The 21,472-nt window shown below is 35.4% G+C and overlaps 1 protein-coding gene across 1 annotated transcript; it reads right to left on the bottom strand.

Annotated features, from left to right (window-relative positions):
• Positions 1–5,993: 5,993 nt before the first annotated feature.
• LOC110714516 (E3 ubiquitin-protein ligase TRAIP-like) lies at positions 5,994–11,492 on the bottom strand. The gene is made up of 9 exons (XM_021893049.1): positions 11,070–11,492; positions 10,698–10,980; positions 10,152–10,253; positions 9,984–10,066; positions 9,764–9,880; positions 8,549–8,651; positions 7,919–8,459; positions 7,560–7,750; positions 5,994–6,611 (listed from the first exon to the last, which is right to left on the bottom strand). The coding sequence occupies exons 1-9, from the start codon at positions 11,195–11,197 to the stop codon at positions 6,495–6,497; spliced, it is 1,665 nt and encodes a 554-aa protein (XP_021748741.1). The 5' UTR covers positions 11,198–11,492; the 3' UTR covers positions 5,994–6,494.
• Positions 11,493–21,472: the final 9,980 nt, after the last annotated feature.

A 21,472-nucleotide genomic window follows, 5' to 3' on the forward strand; every position in this document is an offset into this window, starting at 1 on the left:
CCCTCCTTCAGTAACTCCCCTCAAACTGCCTTTCACCTCACTGTTAATATGGTCTAAATTTTTCTTCAACCACTGTTCATCATCATCAGAGTATAAGTCCTCCTCTCCCTCATCAACTTCTAACTCAAAATCACTCAACTCAGAATCAGAAGACTCTGTATCACCATCCTCATCACTAAACACATCACTGTCATCCCTTAAGCTCCTCACTCTTTCTTTTATTTTTCTCACTAAATTAGCAAAATTTCCAGTCTCATCCCCGACCTTAGCCTTACCCTTATCTGCAGCAGTGAGTTTACCCTTCCCTTTATGTGTATTAGCATTCACTTTCTCTGCCCTAGGAAGCCTCTCCTCAGCCTCTCTGTCATGTATAACAATGCCTTTTAACCTAGGGCTTCTCCTAAATGGCTCTTCTTCAGTGGGCTTACTAAGTTCTGGGCTGGGTTTATATACTTTAGGCCCACCAAACCTCTTTTTCAGTTCCTTCCTTTGTGCAGGGGTTAGCTCATTCCCAGCTATACATTTGAAGGGTGTTTTGTTAGTCCCTTCAATTGGCTCATGACTGGTAACATACATCTCACATGCCCCCTCTTTGTTCACAGACTCTAGGAAACCATTCACCTCACCATCAACAAGCTCCCTTTTACCATTCACCCAAGACTTGCCCTTTTGTTTATACCAGTAACTAAACCCCCTAGGAACCTTCACATTCACATACACAAACCCATGTATAGCTGCTTGCCTCAAAAAGTGTACATCTATCTTATTTTTTCCACTTTTCTCATCCAATAAACCCACCCACCATCCCAAGTTAACACCCTCCTATTTTTACCAGCTAAAGAAGGTATAAAGGCACCCCCTACTGTAATTTTTAAGTCCATTGTGTCCATTCTGTAACAACACCAACAAAAGCACACACAACAATAACCAATTTCAGTAATTACAGTAAACAACAACAACCAATTCACCAATTACAGCAAGTAAAAGCAATTCACATTGACTATGCACTAAATTAACAGTAAACAAGTAAATCTAATTAACTAATTATTTAACAAATGCACACTCTAATTCAGTCAAAGATTCGCATAATTAGGGTTTATAATACTTTAATTCACAGATTCCCAAAAAAGGCATATTTTACCCCAATTGACAACCATAAATCCAACGAAATGTACTAATAAAGGGTTTAAAGTACCTCTTGTAGTCAGGAATGTCGATTTCTGTCAGCAAATTACCAAGCTTTTGGTCCCCTCACCCTGTGGAAGATGACAAGAGAAGCTGATGTGTTGCAATTTTGTGGTTCCAGCTCGATTTACCCCACCTAAATTGATCTAGGGTTTCAGTTTTTACAGAGAGAAAGAGAAAAATCAAAGGAGAGAGAAGCAGTTACAGTGAGAATCAAGAAAAATCAAAGGAGAGAGAGACGAAAATTGATGAGGAAGTGAGAAATTTGGTGAGACATTGATTATGGAAGGTGGAAGGTGAGAAAAGGAGGAGACAGAGGGAAATCGATTTTAAAAGAATTAAATTGGAGGGAAGTGACAGTTAACTGGGCCCCACAAGCGTTTTCCGTCACCTGAGCTCAGATGAGGTGGTAAAACTGATGTTTAATTTTTTTTATGATGTGGTAAAGTAAATGTTTTTTTTTTTGAGGTGGTAAATTCGACAAAGTCATTATTTGAAGGTGGTAAAAATGAAAATACCCTTTTAATAATATGTTCTTTTCATTACAGCCTTACGTTCTTTACATTTGTACAACATGTTCTTTCCGCGAAATAAATGTATGTTGCAAGGTACCTACGTCTGTAGGAACCACATATTCGCATTTAGGAGTGGAAGAGAGATTAAAAGCACTTTTACCCTAAACACTCTTACTTAATAGGTTTGAATCCTATACTACTAAGATTTGTCGTAAATTTTTTTAAATGAGTCAACACTGTGTTGGTAAGTTTATTACTTGAAGTAGCACATTATTACAAGTGTCAAGTGGGATCTATTACTTGGAGTGACATCAATTGTTTTGTTTTTTTTTTTTTTTATATGTAAAATTGTGCTTCAACATACACATACTGTCGGACAATTAGAGAGTAACGAAATAAAGTCACTTATAATAGCATAATAATAATATTTAAACTCACTTAACAATATACTCGTATATGCCATTGTTTTATTGTATGTACTCCGTATTTATTATTATTTGATCATAATTTTTTTAGTTCTGCATTTGTGAAAATTATAAATGAAAGTTAGTACAATATGATATCTGTAAGATTTTATATGCTATACATTATACAATACAAATCAACAACGTTGGTCAAAAGTCAAAACCAAGCTCTAGTAGTAAGGATAAAGGATTGCAGAAGTTGGAACTTTATGAGTTGAAGGTAAAAAATTTCACTTCCTCTAATTTTAAACATAATGTAAATTTTTTCATGATATTAATGCAATGTTAGTATGTTACACTTGATTAGAATGTTACTTATAGCATACTCTCTTATCTTTAAATAATTACGGAGTATCCGTTACGTACTTATAGTTATAATAGCAAATGCAACTTTAATAAATAAAGCTAAAGTACTGAAGCAACTTCAACTAAATTTCAGTAGCATTTTTTTAATCTGAGGAGATTTTCTTGTCAGCTAATTACAAATATTAAAATGAAAATATAGGAAAAAATGTTTGAATGTCGGAATATCTAAAAAGTAAGCATATTTTGTTTAGCAAACCAACCCAAACAATCTATGGATTATCAAGTCTCATCAACAACTACTTTCTTTGTTTTCTTTTAATAATATTGAAAGTTTCACGTTTTTTAGTGTAACAATATAATTAATGCTTGAAATATTTTTAACTACTAATGAGAAGAAAAAATCAAGATTCTAAAAATGCACCGCATATTACTCGGTAATACATCTATACAAAATTTTGGATAATGAAATATATGAAGTATATGCGGTGCATAATGCATGGAGAACAAGTCATCTAATTTTTATTTTTGAAAAGGTAAGAAGAAATAAATATTAGAAAGCCCTCCTCATGAAGAAAATTCCTAAGGTGATAACAAGCCACCTAATGTTGGTGGTAAATTCCTTAATCTATGGGATTACATGCATGGCCAATTGGCCATAGATTAAATAACAACTTTTGCTTTGCTTTTTGTTTCATTTACTTTTCTATTTGATTTTCTTTATTTTATATCTCTCAATATCTAGCATGTCATTTTGTGATTTGTGAGGATGCATTCTGAGATCATAAACAATTATTTGTAATCATATAATTCCATTAGTTGATCACATAAAGGATTAAAATGGCATTGAGCATCAATCACGAAAGATATGTCTGTAATTGTTGGCTAAAATAATAGTTAAGAGACAAAGTATATCGAGGATCTCATTCACCCAAGTGGTCTCAGGTAGTTCATGAAAAATACCTTGTCCTCTATTATTTTTGGATTCGACAAGTTAAAAAAATATTACTAAAATAGAAGGTTGTAATCCACTTACCACCATTTCAAATCACTTCTGAAAATAAATTCCACAAGTGGAATGAATATAGAGGGTGGCTCTTAAGGTTATAAAAAGGGAAAATTCTCCGTTTCTCATGGTGAGAAACAGATTTGTTTCTCATAATGGCATTTTCGTAAATAAATCAACAACTTTTTCATTATTGTAGGCTCCACAATTTAATAAAGTTGAATAAAGTTGTTGGTTTATTTACAAAAATATCATGTGAGAAACAATTTCTCACCATGAGAAATTGGGCATCCTCTATAAAATGTCTTGTTTGGAACTATAATAGCCCTACATCAGGTTTCTGAAGTCTTAATAACGAGTACTATTAGTTCAATGAACTAATAGCTATTACGAAAATTTGTTATTATAGTAGTTGTTTGGGTCCAATTTAGTCCAATTGGGCTTAGGCATTAAATGATCCAATTAAAAGCCCAAGGTCAAGGTTCATCTCTCCAATTGTGCTAAAGTCAAAGATCAGTCCTCAAGGCAAGCCAATTGGGCTAAGGCCCAACTTCTCCATGTATGCAGAGGTATAAAAGCCATCAATATTACATTTGTACATTCATTCAAGCAAAGCCTCAAGCAATTAATTCTCTTGCATAGTGTTCTCTTTCTACGCACTGTACTGACTTTAGCATCGGAGGGGTCTTCCTCGGCAACACCCCCGAGACTAGTTTACGTGTGTTTACTGTGCAGGAAACCTTCGGCCCAACATTACTTGGATCGAATCTAGTCTTCTCCACTTCATCGGACCTTCGACAAGGTCCCATTGTTTTCACCCGAAACAGTAGTCAAGTGCTAGTTAAAAGATGATTCCATTAATTAACCAAATACACAATTCCATATTTTCTTATTGTCTTAATAATGTGTAGATTTTTTTTCCCCAGTCTAAAAGACTCATATCCACCTCATGTCATGCCTGTTGAAGAGTATTAAGACTCCCAAATCCAAGTGAATAGAGCTGGCAGCAATATAAACTACCTATTTTAAAAGTTTGTTCTTTTTAAAAGTGGCTTTCATTTTCATTTTCATGATTATTAGTCAAGTACGGAACGCTAATTAACTGTTTCTATCATATGATCACTTGTAAATATGATCTAATTATGTAGCCAACACCTGGATCTAACTTTTCTCTTGCAAATCTAGATTTTTGATACATGAACTCACAACCTCTCAATTGAAATGTATGTAATTGACATACCAACCAATCAATGTGACAATATTACAATACCATTGTACGCAAATCTAGAAGTTTATTTTTGCTTATTTAGATTTTATTATTAGGACAATATCATAAGTTTTAACAAAGATTAGAGTAAAGGCATACATCTTTATTAGTTTTGTCACTCTCATTAATAGCTAGAACAGTAGAACTCAATCAACACATAATATGGCAGACAAAACCGACAAGTATAAAGAAAATGGATACTGAAAGTTTGAAAGAGGCCAATTATTATTGAAGACTTTGTTTCAAATTTAGATCAAAATTACTAGATACAAAGTGTGAATTTTTAAGTTTTACACAATAATATGCAAACATTAGTTGACTTGAAAAAAGGGAGGTCGACAAAAGGAGTATATTTTATATCCTCGTTATTATAAGTTGTGAACGTCAATTAATTTAGTCATACAAAGCTGCATTCTTTTTAAGAACAAATTAAGACGCTTTTATTTGTACTTTCAAAAATTAATTTTACTAAATAAAAGCTCATTTTTAATTGGTAACTGCTTCACAAATACACTAGTAATGAATTTAAATCAACAAAATCTAGTATTACCTTTGTTAATTACTTGATGTTCTCTACACTTGTCATGTTATTTGTACATTGTACCCATTATTTAAAAAGTTTGACAGTTTCCTTATTTACATACTTCAAAGCATTACCAACTCTTTGTAATTTTTCTCACACGAAACCAATGGTGTTAATAGTTAAATATAACATTAAAGTTCATGTATAATAACTACAAAGTGCTAAGAATATTTAGAAACGAATGTAGTATAAAGGGGTATTAATCTATTAGACTACACGTAATCAAAACGTATAAAAGAAGATTGACTTCACAAAATCTACTTTTTCTTGTCGAAATTTCGCACGAATTTGCAAGATAAGTTGTGAAGTCAATCTTATTGAACCTTGCATTTTTACTTGTAGGATACATTGTCAAATGGCAATCGTAATCTACCAATCAAAAAGAGATTTTTCATCTGTATCTCTGTATTTTTTTGGACCACCTGCTACCCTCCATAGTCTTGCTCTCTTCTAATTACAGAACATTCAATTCAATTCAATTTTATGTATTTTCTAAAATTCTCTTCTTAGGAATAAAAATAAGCCTTCTTACACAAGGGTTATGCTTATTCAGCATCTACTGCTGGAAAAGTGAACTATAAGATTGACTATAGAATTTTGAATCCTTCATTTTCCATATTGCACATGTTAGGAGACAATGTAAAACAAGCAACTGCAACCCTATTGACCTCTTCTTAATTTTCACATGCCCGTTATTTCATGGAAATAATATGACGTACTCAACAAGTCCAATAACTTATTGTCAGTTTGTCACATTGTCACAATCCGTCATAATTGATAACACCATCAAATTTTCCAAAATGACCTAGTAGTACAGTATTTGTTTTTACAGAAGTCGATCTAAATGAATAATCACATTACAACATCCCAACAAAATGCCCAAGATACCCAACAGGCCACACCAATGGAAGCATAAAAATGAAAGCGACAATTAATCACCCTCCAATCTTCCAGTCCTCCTTGGGAATTTTAAGCGCGACTTGGAATGGCTAGACCAAAAAAAAAAATACTAAACTACCTGGTATACATTAAAGACCTAATACATCTGCCCTACCTTTGCTTGTTTGATTCTTTCAAATATTATACAAGGATCAGGTGGGTTGAACCTACCTTGTGGCTTGACCAAGTAACTTCTTTCCTGATGCTGAAAGAATACTTTTGAGTTGAGACTTTATTTGTTAGCCTTTTGAAAGAAATGTTCCATTTGCAGACACCCTTGAGACTGCAAACCACTTGATTTCGTTACAGATTTGAGTCTCTTTGCTGAAGTAATGCTGTCTCTTGCATCCTGCATTCACAGGACAGGATAAAATGTGCATTCGGATTTGAGATTCTATAAATGAAAATTCTTAACTTTGTTATTTTCCAAATAAATGGAAATGAAATTACTCGAATCCAATATATAAGATCAGATGATCACAGCTATGGACAGCTATTTGGATTGTCTTCTGAAGAGGGAATATGAATTCAGAAACATTGACTATAGGGAGGACATCATATGAATCTTGCTCAACCATTTCTACTATTGCCAACCTATTTAATGGATAGAACTTGAATGCTCCCAAATTTCTACTTCGTATATGACTACTTTTTTTAATTAATCTCTAATGAAACGTTTATCTTTGTAAGATTCAGTCACATTGCTTCTTTATAGCTTTTAATTTGTACTTATCCTTTAGTCTAATATATAGTCAGCTAGTAATTTATACTATTTTGAGATGTAAAACAAAAGTCACATACCCTTTGATTCTTGACAGATAATAGCTTTACTTTTCGCAACATATATGACAGAGAATGAAAAAAAGACAGCCACTTGAACCTTAATTATAGAAGTTTCGATCTTTGGGATAATGAGACTATTAATTCCAATAACAAGGGAAACTATTTATATGTATATCATGTAGATATGCTAGGAACTCTACAGATAATTTAGATCATTACACAAGTATCTATGTAAATGAACCTAGAATTCATGCAGAAAGTTGATTGTAGCAATCCTATCTTCACAACTCTAAGGGGGTAAATTTTGAATGCATTGCTAAGTAGTGTCTAATGAAGAAGCTATCATATTACCACTCTATGCTCTCAAGTTATTCATGATAAACCCTACCAAAGAATTTTATAGAAAATCCAATCAGATATGAAAAAGAGATAAGAAAGTTGATGGCAGGCTATTCTAGATTTCCAGGTAAAAACAAGTCTATGCAAGGATTCAATCATAAGGAAGAAAACCTACCATAGAAGCCTGATTAAGAGATCTCAGAACTTTAACCCTACCACCCCTTCCGTCTGCTCCTTCTGAAATTAAGGTATCAGTATTACGACTTAATCCCAGAGATGACTTGTTCTGTGGCCGCTTGCACCATTTTCCCAGATACCTGTTTGCTCCATCTGGTCCAAGTAACCCTCCAGTAAAACATCGATCTCCTGGAAATAAAAAAGGAAATGATAATAGTACATGAGTATAAAAAGTTGTGTAACGATATGATTCACGCTGCAAAAATATAATTTGACTGTAGTCTTTTGGCAAATTAATAAAACTTCAAGTCATAATTGCATTTGGATTAATAATATGCAAAAAGAAATACCACATGCCTGGCTCAGCAAGAGGGATTGGAGCAGTGGTATCTGCTTTGGAATTAAATGAAGGTTGAACTTGTCTTATATCCTGAAGAAGCAACCCCTTTGTAGCAGAATGATCATTAAGCACTTCATTCCTTAGACCAGCCGAACATGACAACCCAAATTGGTGATCTGGTTGCTGCATCCAGTCCTCATTACTGTCACAATCAACAAACCCCAACGATTTACTCTTCTGATTATCAGCCTTCGAATGGGAATCCACAGTTTTCAACTTCTGCAGTTCATCCTTGCAGGGGAAAGTACAATCATCTCTATTTGTTTCCTTAACCACAAAAGGATCATCATTTTCCTCTCCATCCAAATTAATCACTGAAGTTGGGGATTTTCCCTTTCGCTCAACAGTTGGATGTTTGAAAGCATATGAAGGCTCTGTGCTTTTACTGACGCTTGGCATGATTACATCATTGCAATTTCTTTTCTTGGAAGCTTTTAAGGACCTTAATATTTCATTATCTTTTGCTTCGATGGCTAACTCCAGTTCCTGAACTCTTGTCTAGTAGCAATGGAATAATAGCAAAAAATCAGATAATAGTCAACTATTGCTGATTGTAACAAAAGCACTAATAGGATCAATTGGACTACCTTGAGCTTTACTATCTTTTCTTTTGCCTTCTCAAGCTTTCTCAGTGAATGAGCTTTTTCCCTACAGAAAGAGTTGCACTTAGCCATCAATTCATTGTAGCTCCTGGGAGGAAATGAAATTTCAATATGTTTATTCAGTATGCTGGACAAAGGATTAATTATCTATTCAAAACTAGTGGAACGGGGAAACACACACACACACACACACACACACACAAAATTAAAGTCACTGCATCTACACTTATATTCTAGATTCAAAAGAAGAACATGACAATTTTATACTGATTCATGGGCAGAAACTCACCAAAAACAATTGCCAAGGCTTTTGTACTAGGTAAAATTATATCACTCTTCAATGTTAGCCTAGGCAGTAATAAATTATGCCTTGGAAAAATCACTACCCGAATTATATCATATATACTTCAAGATGAAGAGACAGTCCAAGAGAAAACAGCAATATCGAAAACAATACTGCCAAGAGCTAAAATCAATTTGTCCCTTACACCAAACAAGCCTTTAAAAAAAGATTCAGATTTTTAACTAGTATGTAAGGGAAAGGGTAATGAAATTATAGGCGAGAGTAACAAATAGCAGTGTCCCTTATAATGGGTTGCCATTGTACATTTGTAACTTACTACACAAAGAAACAGAAGATAACCTGTGGAAAGAATCAAAAGTTGGTACTGTTCTCCTACAAACCTCTTGAAATCAGTAAAGGGTTCTTGAAAATATGCAGTAAAATTCAAACCACATTGGTGCCAAATGACTTTGTATATTTCCCAAGCTTACAGTGCCGTTACAAGATTTATATTTGCATTGTATAATGCAAACATACTACCAAAGGCAAGGATTGTAACAATATAACTGTATAAGAAACATTCATTAGAGATATATGTTCACTATCTAATATCAATGTAGTCAAAACTTTAAATTCCAGCATATCCAGGAAGAACTACACTTGCACTTCCTAACCTCCAGAAAGCATCATCTAGGATCTTTATGCACCCATGCCTCAACATGAAATCTACTAATATCTACTGGTGCAAATAAAGAAGAGAGTAGTATACAGTTCATTCAGCATATGTCAAGACTTGGCCAAACCATTAAACATAAACAGCAAATGAGAGGCTTTTTTATATAACAAAGGCATAGCCGCATAGACATCCATATCAGCATATATTACAGAACAAAAATAAATCAACACTCATCACTTACTTCTTACAAATAACCAATGACTTCTTGAGTACATCAATTGCACCTTGGGCATTACTTTCATGACCAATTGTAGCAAGTTTCACGATATCTTCTTCCTCCAAGTTACAATTTGACACCCTAAGCACAAAAGACAAAGCCAGAAAAACATATTAACACAATCATGCTAAGACTAACATTGGAACAGAAATTAATGGGATGTTCACACAACACTTCTACTAACAGCTTCAGGGCAGCAATCTCTTTGACTAACGCCAAATTCTTCTCTTGCAACCTTGAGCATTCCAAATTTGATTTAACTAGATCCTACATCAGCAATGCTTTAGCCAGATGCTAATCAAAAAGTAGATGTATAAGACAGTATCAGTAGAAAATTGATGATAAAACTCACACTAGATTTTGTTTGAAGCATTGCTTGGATGCACTCCTTGTTCCTCAAGGCCTCATTCTTTAACAGTACTTCTTTGGATAGCTGTTTACTGCATGTTTGTAGCTACAACACATGAAAACAAGTAGCATCAACAATTTTCCAAGACAAAAAACAAAAAAAAAATCCAAAATACATTTTTGAAAAGTACTCCAAATAACATCAATCACACATAGCTAGAAACATCCATCTTAGCAAAATAAAAAGTACTCCAAATTAGACCAAAATTGCACTATAATCCCCTAAAACAACATCTAAAAAAAAAGGCAGCAGTCCATTGTTTTTAATTCAATAACATTATGTAAACTTGTAAACCTCACACTGTTGCACACAAGAAATCCAAAAGAACTAAACTTCATAGTTGCTAATAAAAACATTCAAAAAAAGTCAGAAATTTAACCTAAAGGACCCACATTGAGCAATTCAAATATAATTGTTAAGGTTAAGCTAAATTATATCCCATAATCATATAAATTTTTCCCAAATATTCAAACCCATTAATGAAATTACCTGATCATTGAGTTGTTTAAGGTCCTTCTGATTCAAATCCAAAGCAGAACTAAGCCCAGCAACCTTAGCTTCCAATCGTTTAACCTCCACACGCAACAATTCCGGGGATTCATCGTCGCCAATTTTGCTATGTTTCTGGGTATCAATTTGAGATTGAGAACAAATCGGATCCCCAATTGATTGAAAATAAAGACGACCCACACTTTTCTGGGTACAGCCCTGCTTGCAAACTGGACATGACTGTTTCTTCGAGTTCTTGCAATACTCGAACCATTGCTGTAAACTAGGGATTTCATATTTGAATCAATCAATTCAATTAATCTAATTAAAAAATTAAAAAAACTAATGAATTGAAATGAAATGCAGAAGTACCAGAGTTCATGGAAGACATGGCCGCAAATGGAGATAGCTTGAAGGTCTTCAACAATGGGTTTTAGATCTTCGTAACAAATTGAACATATTGTTTTAGAGAAGCTATTATTACACGAAGATCCCACCATTCCCTGAATGATGAGGAAGAGGAAGAAGAAGGTGAAATAATGGAGGGTTTAAGTCTGAAGAGAGAAAATGAAATCGTGGGATTTCTGGTTTTAGATTTGGATTCTGGGTTGAAATCACCATAGGAAAATGGAGGCGAGTATGAAATTGAAATTTTCATTTTTGACTGTGCGGGGGATTTTGTTTTCTGGGCGGGAACATTTTTTCAGATTTGGGATTTTGTGGATTAAAAATATTCAGATTCTGGCAATGTGCATTATTCATAGTGAAATTGCCAATTACGGTAAGTGATACGGAGTAAATACTTGTAAATAAATACTACAGTACTCCAAATTAGATTACCCTCCTTGACCAATCAATGTGGTTAGAGCTGTCAATTCGAATAAATGGGTCGGGTTTGGGTAGGTAATAGTGGGTCGGGTCAATTCAGATTAATTCCATAACCTATACAAGTCGGGTTTAGGTTGGGTAATGCTTGAGTCGGGTCATACTTTTTATTGGGTTTGGGTCGGGTTAATAACAGATTGGGTTACATTCAGGTCGGGTGAACAATAAGTCGGGTTTAATTCATGTTTTCACAGGTTAGGGTAATTCTCGGGTTCGGTTCAAGTCAATAATTTGCGGGTTAGAATCAAATCGGGTCATTCTCGGGTTTGAGTCGGGTTCGGTTCAACTCAATAATTTGCGGATTATAATCATGCCTGGTCATTCTCGGGTTCAAGTCGGGTTCGGTTCATGTCAATAATTAGCGGGTTATAATCAGGTTGGGTCATTTCCAAGTCGGGTCATTCTCGAATTCAAGTCGGGTTATGTTCAAGTCAATAATTTGCAGGTTACAATCAGATCGGGTCATTTCCAAGTCAGGTTATATTCGGGTTTAACTAACTATAAATAGATAATTATCATTTTTATCAAGCAAATTATTTCCTTTGACTATAATACATATGGCAATATACTAGGGAACTATAGTCTATAATTTAGGAAGATAATTATCTCTTTTGACCATACAACAATTATATATTATATTTAACTCTTAAATTTGAGGATATGGTCTCCCGAGACAAAATGCTTTGATCAACAATAATAAGGTGGTCTAAATTGCATTTAAGGTGATTTGAAATCGGGTCAGAATCAATTTGGGTTGAATTTAGGTCGGGTCAATAACAATTAACAAGTCGTGTTAATTTCGAGTAAGGTTAGTAACAGATCGGGTAGAATTTGGGTTGGGTAAGTAATAAGTATGGTAAAATTCAGGTCGGGTCAATAACAAGTCGGGCTGAATTTGGGTTAGGTCAATAACAAGTCGGGTCGGTTTGTAACAGGTTGGGTTAAATTCGGGCCGGGTTAGGAACGGGTCGGGTTGAATTCAAGTCAGGTTAGTAACAAGTCGGGTTTAATTCGAGTTTTGACGGGTTAAAACGTGTTTGGGTCAATTTCGGTTCAAGTCGGGTTCGGTGCAAGGTAATTAAATTGGTCGTTGTAATCCGGTAAATCGGGTGCAAATTGTAAAACAGTAAATAGGGCGTTTGAAATCAAATTGAATGGTTCCACACACCCAGTTGGACTCCCGGAGGGTATTAGGGACCATGGTAAATATTTCGGCAATTTTTAATTATGGGCGAAAAAAAAGTCAAAAAATTCCAAAATTGAAGGCTAATATCCACGCTTTTTGAAAAAAATTGGAGGTTTCGGAGGCCGGTGTCGAAAAGTCTTGAAATTCTATGAGATACATCTCAGGTCATATAATGCCATTTGAAACCATATATGATCATCATTTGTTGTCATAAATGTTCGTGGTAGACTTGAATTAATGAAATCGGTGCAAGATGTAAACCGGTAAATTGGTCGTTTAAAGGCAAATTGGATGGTTCCACACACTCAATTGGACTCCCGGAGGGTATTAGGGACCATGATAAACATTTCAGCAATTTTTATTTCCGTGCGGAAAAAAAAATATTTTCAAAATTGAAGGCTAATATCCACGTTTTTAAAGAAATTTTGGAAATTTCGGGGCCTGTTATAGAAAAGTACTTCGTATTAATATTTTAGGGGATACATCTCGGGGTCATATAATGGCGTTTAAAACCATACATGATCATTATATATTGTCATAAATGTTCGTAGTAAGCTTGAGTTAATGAAATTCATGCAAGTTGTAAACCAGTAATTAAATTGGTCGTTTAAAGGCAAATTGGATGGTTCAACCAACCCAATTAGACTCCCGGAGGGTATTAAGGACCATGGTAAACATTTCGGAAATTTTTATTTACAGGCGACAAAAAGTCAAAAAATTCTAAAATTGAAGACTAATATCCACGTTTTTTGAGTAATTTTAGAGGTTTCGGGGCCCGGTGTCAAAAAGTCTTGAAATTTTAGGGGATACATCTCGAGGTCATTTAATGCCGTTTGGAACCATATATGATTATTATTTGTTGTCATAAATGTTTGTGGTAGGCTTGAGTTAATGAAATCGGTGCAAGTTATAAACCGATAAATAGGTCATTTAAAGGCAAATTGGATGGTTCCACCCACTCAATTGGACTCCCGAAGAGTATTAGGGACCATGGTAAACATTTCAACAATTTTTATTTTCTGGCGAAAAAAAGTCAAAAAAATTCCAAAATTGACACTACAAGAATCAGGTCGAATTCCGACGGAAAGGTTCCGACGGACCTGAAATTTCGTCGGAAAAACCAAAAATTTCGACAGAATTATATTCCGTCGTATATTTTCGACGAAATAAAAAATTCCGTCGGAAAATATGTAGTTTCCGACAGATTATTTCGTCGGAAATTTACGACGGAATTTCCGTCGGAACTCCTTTTAAAAAAAAATCACTTATTTCAAAAAGAAAACCCTAAACATCTACTGCTCCTCTCCGCCTCTTTTCACTTTCCCCTTTTCCTTCTCATTCTCTTTCCTCTCCTCTTCTCATTCCTTTTTTTCCTTTGTGGCTCTGCCCCTCCTCTCTTTCAATCTCTTTCGCCTCTTCTCTTCCATTTCCTCTTTTCTCCTCTTCCATTTCCTTTCCTCTTATCTTTCTCTTGTCTATATCCGCCACAACATCAACCCGCAACAACAACGACGACCGCCACAACATCAACCCGCAACAACAATGACGCAACAATTACAAAGTCGACAACCACCGTCCCGAGCCACCCACTCTCAAGGTTTTTGTTTTGTAGATCTAGTTTTAATTTAGGTTAGATTGTAGATCTAGTTACTTTTTTGTAATTGTTATGTAAATTTATGAATTTTATTAGATAATTGTGTATTTATATATTTCCTGTAATAAAATTAATTTTTTTTTAAACGAAATTCTGTTTAAATATGTAGATCCACAGGTTTTGATTTATTTTGTGTGGTATTTTTCGATTATGTTGTTAATTTTTAGATTTATGGGCTAATTTTTGTTTTTTGGTGTTAATTTTCGATTTTGGGGGATTTTCGTTTTGTTGGGGTTTGATTTTCGTGTTAATGGGTTTAATTTTCGTTTTTTGGTGTTTAATTTTCTGGGTTTGTGGTGGTGGTGTGTGGTGTTTAATTTGTTGGGTTTGTGGTGGTGGTGTTTAATTTACTTGGTTTGTGTCGGTGGTGGTGGGATAAGGGTGGGTTTGTGGTTGGGGTCGGTGAGCGGTGGTTCTCGGGTGGGGGTCGTGGTTCTGGGTGGAGGTTGGTGGTTCTGGGTGGGGGCGGGTGGTTCTGGGGTGGGGGTGCAGTTTTTTTTTTATTTTTTTAATAGAATTTTTCGACGGAATTTCCGTCAAAATTTTCCCGCGGAATCATATCCGTCGGGAATTTCCGACGGACTTGCCCGGGCCAAAATATGCCGTCTGACAGAAAGAATTCCGTCGGAAAAGATAAATTTTTCCGACAACACATATTGCGACAACCGCTTCCGACGGAATTTCTACGGAAACAGGTTTTCCGACGGATAACGGGGTGTTTCCGACGGAATTTTTTGTCGGAATTCAGCTGTTTTCTAGTAGTGTGAGGCTATTATCCACGCTTTTTGAGAAAATTTTGAGGTTTCAGGGCTCGATGTCGCAAAGTCATGAGTGTTTAGGGAATACATCCGGGGTCATATAATACTGTTTGGAACCATATATGATCATTATATGTCATCATAGATGTTAGTGGTAGGCTTGAGTTAATGAAATCGGTGCAAATTGTAAACCGGTAAATTGGCCGTTTAAAGGAAAATTGGATGGTTTCACCCACCCAATTGGACTCCCATAGGATATTAGGAACCATGGTAAACATTTCGGCAATTTTTATTTTCGAGGGAAAAAAAGTCAAAAAAATTCCAAAATTAAAGGCTAATATCCATGTTTTTTGAGAAATTTTAGAGGTTTCAAGGTCCGGTGTCGAAAAGCCTTGAAATTTTAGAGGATACATATCGGGGTCATATAATGTCATTTGGAACTATTTATGATCATTAAATGTTGTCATAAATGTTCGTGGTAGGCTTGATTTAATGAAATCGGTGCAAGTTATAAACCGATAAATTGGCCGTTTAGAGGCAAATTGGATGGATACACCCACCCAATTGGACTCCCGGAGGGTATTAGGGACCATGGTAAAAATTTCGGCAATTTTTATTTCCGGCCGAAAAAAAAGTCAAAAAATTCCAAAACTGAATACTTATATCAACGTTTTTTGAGAAATTTTTGAGGTTGTGTACGGTGTCGAAAAATATTGAAATTTTAGGGAATACATCTCATTTTCATATAATGCCGTTTTGAACAGTATATGATCATTATATGTTGTCATAAATGATCGTGGTAGGATTAAGTTAATGAAATCGGTGCAAGTTGTAAATCGGTAAATTGGTCGTTTAAAGGCAAATTGGATGGTTCTACCCACCCAATTGGACTCCCAAAGCGTATAACTGACTATGGTAAACATTTTCGGCAATTTTTATTTCCGGTAGAAAAAAAGTTAAAAATTCCAAAATTGAAATCCAATATCCACACTTTTTGAGAAATTTTTGAGGTTTCGGGGCCCGGTGTCGAAAAGTCTTGAAATTTTAAGGAATACATTTCGGGGTCATATAATGTCGTTTGAAACCATATATGATCATTATTTGTTGTCATAAATGTACGTAGTAGGCTTGAGTTAATGAAATCAGTGCAAGTTGTAAACCGATAATCGGCTGTTTAAAGGCAAATTGGATGGTTCTACCCAGCCAGGTGTACTCCTGAAGAGTATTAGGGACCATTGTAAACAGTACGAAAATTTATATTTTCGGGCGAATAAAAGTAAAAAAATTCAAAAATTAAAGTCGAATATCCACGCATTTTACGAAACTTTTGAGGTTTTGGGGCCCGGTGTCGAAAAGAATTGAAATTCTAGGGAAAATATATCTCGGGGACATATAGTGCCGTTTGGAACCATATATGACCATTATATGTTGTCATAAATGTTCATGGTAGGCTTGAATTAATAAAATCAGTGCAAGTTGTAAACCGGTAAATTGGTCGTTTAAAGGCAAATTGGATAGTTCCATCCACCCAATTGGACACCCAGAGGGTATTAGGGACCGTGGTAAACATTTTAGAAATTTTTTATTTCCGGACGAAACTAAGTCAAAATTTTTCTAAATTAAAGGCTAATATCCACGCTTTTTAAGTAATTATTGAGATTTCGTGGCCCGGTGTCGAAAAGCCTTAAGAATTAGGGGATAAATCTTGGGGGTCATATAATTCTATTTGGAACCGTATATGATCATCATATGTTGTCATAAATATTCATGGTAGGCTTGAGTTAGGTTGAAGTTGTAAACTGGTAAATTGATCGTCTAAAGGCAAATTGGATGGTTCCACCAATCAAATTAGCCTCCCGAATGGGATTAGGGACCATGGTAACAATTTCGGCAATTTTTATTTCCGGACAAAAAAAAGTCAAAAAAATTTCAAAATTAAAGTCTAAGATCTATGCTTGTTGAGATATTTTGGAGATTTTGAGGCCTGGTGTTGAAAAGTCTTAAATTTTAGGATTAAATCGCGGGGTCATATAATGCCGTTTGGAACCATATATGATCATTATATGTTGTCATAAATGTTCGTGGTAAGTTTGAGTTAATGAAATCGATGCAAATTGTAAATCGGTAAATAGGTCGTTTAAAGGCAAATTGGATGGTTCCACCCACATAATTGGATTTCCGGAGGGTATTAGGGAATAGGGACCATGGTAAACATTTATGCACGCAATTTCTATTTATGGGCGAAAAAAGTCAAAAAATTAAAAAATTGAAGGCTAATATCCACGCTTTTTGAGAAATTTTGGAGTTTTCAAGGTCCGGTGTCTAAAAGTCTCAAAATTATAGGGAATACATCCCGGGGTCATATAATGTCATTTGGAACCATTATTTGTTGCCATAAATGTTTGTTGTAGGCTTGAGTTAATGAAATCGGTGTAAGTTGAAAACCGGTAAATTGGTCGTTTAAAGACAAATAAGATGGTTCCACCCACCCAATTGGGCCCCCAGAGGGTATTAGGGGCCATGGTTAACATTTCGGCAATTTTTATTTCCGGACAAAAAAAAGTGAAAAAATTCAAAAATTGAAGGCTAATTATCCACGTTTTTTGAGAAATTTCGAAGGTTTAGGGGCCCGGTGTCGAAAAGAAATGAGATTTTATTTTATACATCTCGGGGTCATATAATGACGTTTGGAACCATAAATGACCATTATATAATGTTATAAATGTTCGTGGTAGTCTTGAGTTAATGAAATAAGAACAAGTTGTAAACCGGTAAATTGACCGTTTAAATGCAAATTTGATGGTTCCACCCACCTAATTGGACTACCAGAGGCTATTATGAACCATGGTAAACATTTTGACATTTTTTATTTTCGGGCGAAAAAAGTCAAAAAATTCCAAAATTGAAGGCTAATATCCACGTTTTTTGAGAAATTTTTGAAGTTTCGGGGCCTGGTGTCGAAAAGATTTGAGATTTTAGGAGATACATCTCAGGGTCATATAATAATGTTTTAAACCATAAATGTTCATTATATGTTGTCATAAATGTTCGTGGTAGGCTTGAGTTAATGAAATCGGTGCAAGTTGTAAACCAGTAAATTCGCCATTTAAAGGCAAATTGTATGGTTTCACCCACCTAATTGGACTCCCGGACTGTATTATGGACCATGGTAAACATTTCGGAAATTTTTTTTATAGGAGAAAAAAAATCAAAAAATTCCAAAATTTAAGGCTAATATCCACACTTTTTGAGAAATTTTGGAGGTTTCGAGGCCTAGTATCGAAAATCCTTGAAATTTTAGGGGAAACATCTCGGGGTTATATAATACCGTTTGGAACCATATATGATCATTATATGTTGTCATACATGTTCATGGTAGACTTGAATTGATGAAATCGGTGCAAGTTGTAAATTGGTCGTTTAAAGGAAAATTGGATGGTTCCACCTACCCAATTGGACTCCGGGAGGGTATTATGGACCATGGTTAAGATTTCGGCAATTTTTATTTACGGGCGAAAAAAGTCAAAATTTTCAAAAGTTGAATGCGAATATCCATGCATTTTGACAGGGTAAAGTCGTATCCCCTAATAAAAAATAATTACCTAAATCACTAACTACAGTAGATAGGGAAGTAGGGTCGAACTCCACAGGGAAACAAATATTTTTAATTCTAATTAATTGTTATAATCTAAATTATCTAAGTAACCAATGTTTTAAATATGAATTCTATACTACGAAGGATGAGTTTAGGGAGAAAAGAATCAATAATAAGGAAACCTAGGGTCGCAGGTTCACCAATAATTAGTATTCCGAGATAGAACGAAGCAATTAATAATTAACAATGCATCAATAACATGAGTAACAGACTCTCGCAATTTATTAACCAACATGGATCTAACAGGCTCTTGCAATTTATTAGACCTAAGTTCCTATTAAAAATAGCCTTTAATATTAAATCAACATCTGCTTGATTCATCAATTCAATATTGCTAAACATTCACAACCAAATTACATCTGCTCGATTCATAATCTAATTGCAAAGAATTAAAACAATTCAATAGGAAATTATCATGCAATATCAACAATCAATAATAACAAACTATCCCTTCATATTAATTATGGATCCCCATAAACCCTAGAATTAAACTACTCACTAATCATCATAACTAATCCAATTAAATAAACAATTAAAAACATAAACAAGAAAACAATTAAAATAGCTGAAATTAGAAAGGGAAGAAATTGTACCAAAACAAATCTGGAATTAATGAAGGAATTAAGTACAAGAGTTTAGAGAGAATTCTAGAGAGAGAGAAATACTAAGTAGAGAGAGAAAGTCTAAGAGAAAGAAGTGATTAATTATCCGTACAAAACGAATATAAATATCTCCCCTAAAACACGAATTAAACAAAGCTTAATCAGGTTCTAACAAAACACGCGCCCGATCGGGCCCGCCTTTTTTTCTATGCCTATCTTTCAGTGCTGCGCCCGATCGAGCCTACGCTCACCCGATCGGGCGCGCATCTCCTTGGCAGCTGGCATGCGCGCAGCTCGCCCGATCGGGCGTAAGCTTGCCCGATCGGGCCCGGCTTCATCTTGGAGGTTTGGACTTCGATTTGGGCTAGATTTCTCGGCCCAATCCATATTTCCTCTCGGGTCTCGAATACATGGTCCAATTGCCTCGGGCTCCGAAAATGGTCGTGCTCCTCCAATGCTCGTAGTCGCTTCATAAAAATCCCGGGAAAATACTCCAAAGGTGCAATTCCCTGCAAAACTTAACCAAAACTACGAAAACACTAGAAAACACATATTAGTAATAAAGTGGTCCTAAAGGGCCAAAAATACTACTAATTATGACCGAGGGACGGGGGTAAAATACTATATAAAATAGACATATCACATTTCCAGAAATTTGGAGTCTTCGGGACCCGGTGTCTAAATGTATTGAAATTCTAGGGAATACATCTCGGGGTCATATAATGTCATTTGGAATCATATATATTCATTATTTGTTGTCATAAATGTTCGTAGTAGGCTTGAATTAATTTAATCGGTGCAAGTTGTAAATCGGTAAATTGGTCGTTTAAAGGCAAATAGGATGGTTCCTCCTACCGAACTGGACTCCCGGAGGGTATTAAGGACCATGGTAAACATTTCGACAATTTTTATTTCCGGGCAAAGAAAAGTAAAAAAATTCCAAAATTGAAGGCTAATATGCACGCTTTTTGAGAAATTTTTGAGGTTTTGGGGCCCAGTGACGAAAGCCTTTATATTTTAGGAGATACATCTTGGGGTCGTATAATGTCATTTGGAACCATATATGATCATTATATGTTGTCATAAATGTTTGTGGTAGGCTTGAGTTGATGAAATCGACGCATGTTGTAAACCGGTAAATTGGTTGTTTAAAGGCAAATGGGATGGTTTCACCACCCAATTGGACTCCCGGAGAGTATTAGAGAGCATGGTAAAAATTTCGGCAATTTTATTTCCGGGTGAAAAAAAATAAAAAAAAAATTCTAAAATTGAAGGCTATATCCAAGCTTTTTGAGAATTTTTGGAGTGTTCGGGGCTCGGTGTCTGATAACTTGTTATTTGGCATGATTTTAGGGTACTTTTGAACCTTGTTTTCGTTATTAATCGACATCAAAGTTCATTTTTTATCCTATTTTTATGCAAATTTTGTATCATCCATGCTTCACCGGTTGTTTGTGTTTTTGATGTAATGTAGCTATTTTTAGCACTATGGACATGATCAAGCATAAGTGAGCAAGGATAAGGGCAAGCTTGGTTGATAGAGCCATGTAAGAAGAAGGAGGAATGCCTTAAAGGGAAATGAAAAGCTTTTGGAGAACCTTGAAAGGTCGTTTGCATAAGCGTCAACTTCAACCAACCATAACTTTTGATCTTATCAACCTTTTGAAGCGATTCAAATTGGAGATTTAAGTTCGTCTCAAGAGCTTTCCAACGACTGGTCAAAAGTCCATTTCCGACAAGAAACATAGAAGTTACATCTTCCCAAAGTTAAGCAGTCTAGGTAGGGCATCCTGCACGGACGTGCAAGATGATAGCACGTCCTTGCAAGTCTGCACGTCCGTGCCAAAAGCTGCACGTCCGTGCCAAAAGCTGCACGTCCGTGCCAAAAGCTGCACGTCCGTGCAGACCTTGGCAGAAGCTTCTGCCTCCATTTTGGCCCTCCTGCACGTCCGTGCCAAACTTGGCACGGCCGTGCTTAGCCTTGCACGTCCGTGCCAAATCTGGCACGTCCGTGCAGACCTGCAGTCGAACTCCT

This window comes from Chenopodium quinoa, unplaced genomic scaffold, assembly GCF_001683475.1.
Source record: "Chenopodium quinoa cultivar QQ74 unplaced genomic scaffold, ASM168347v1, whole genome shotgun sequence".
In the NCBI taxonomy this organism is placed as follows: Eukaryota; Viridiplantae; Streptophyta; class Magnoliopsida; order Caryophyllales; family Amaranthaceae; genus Chenopodium; species Chenopodium quinoa.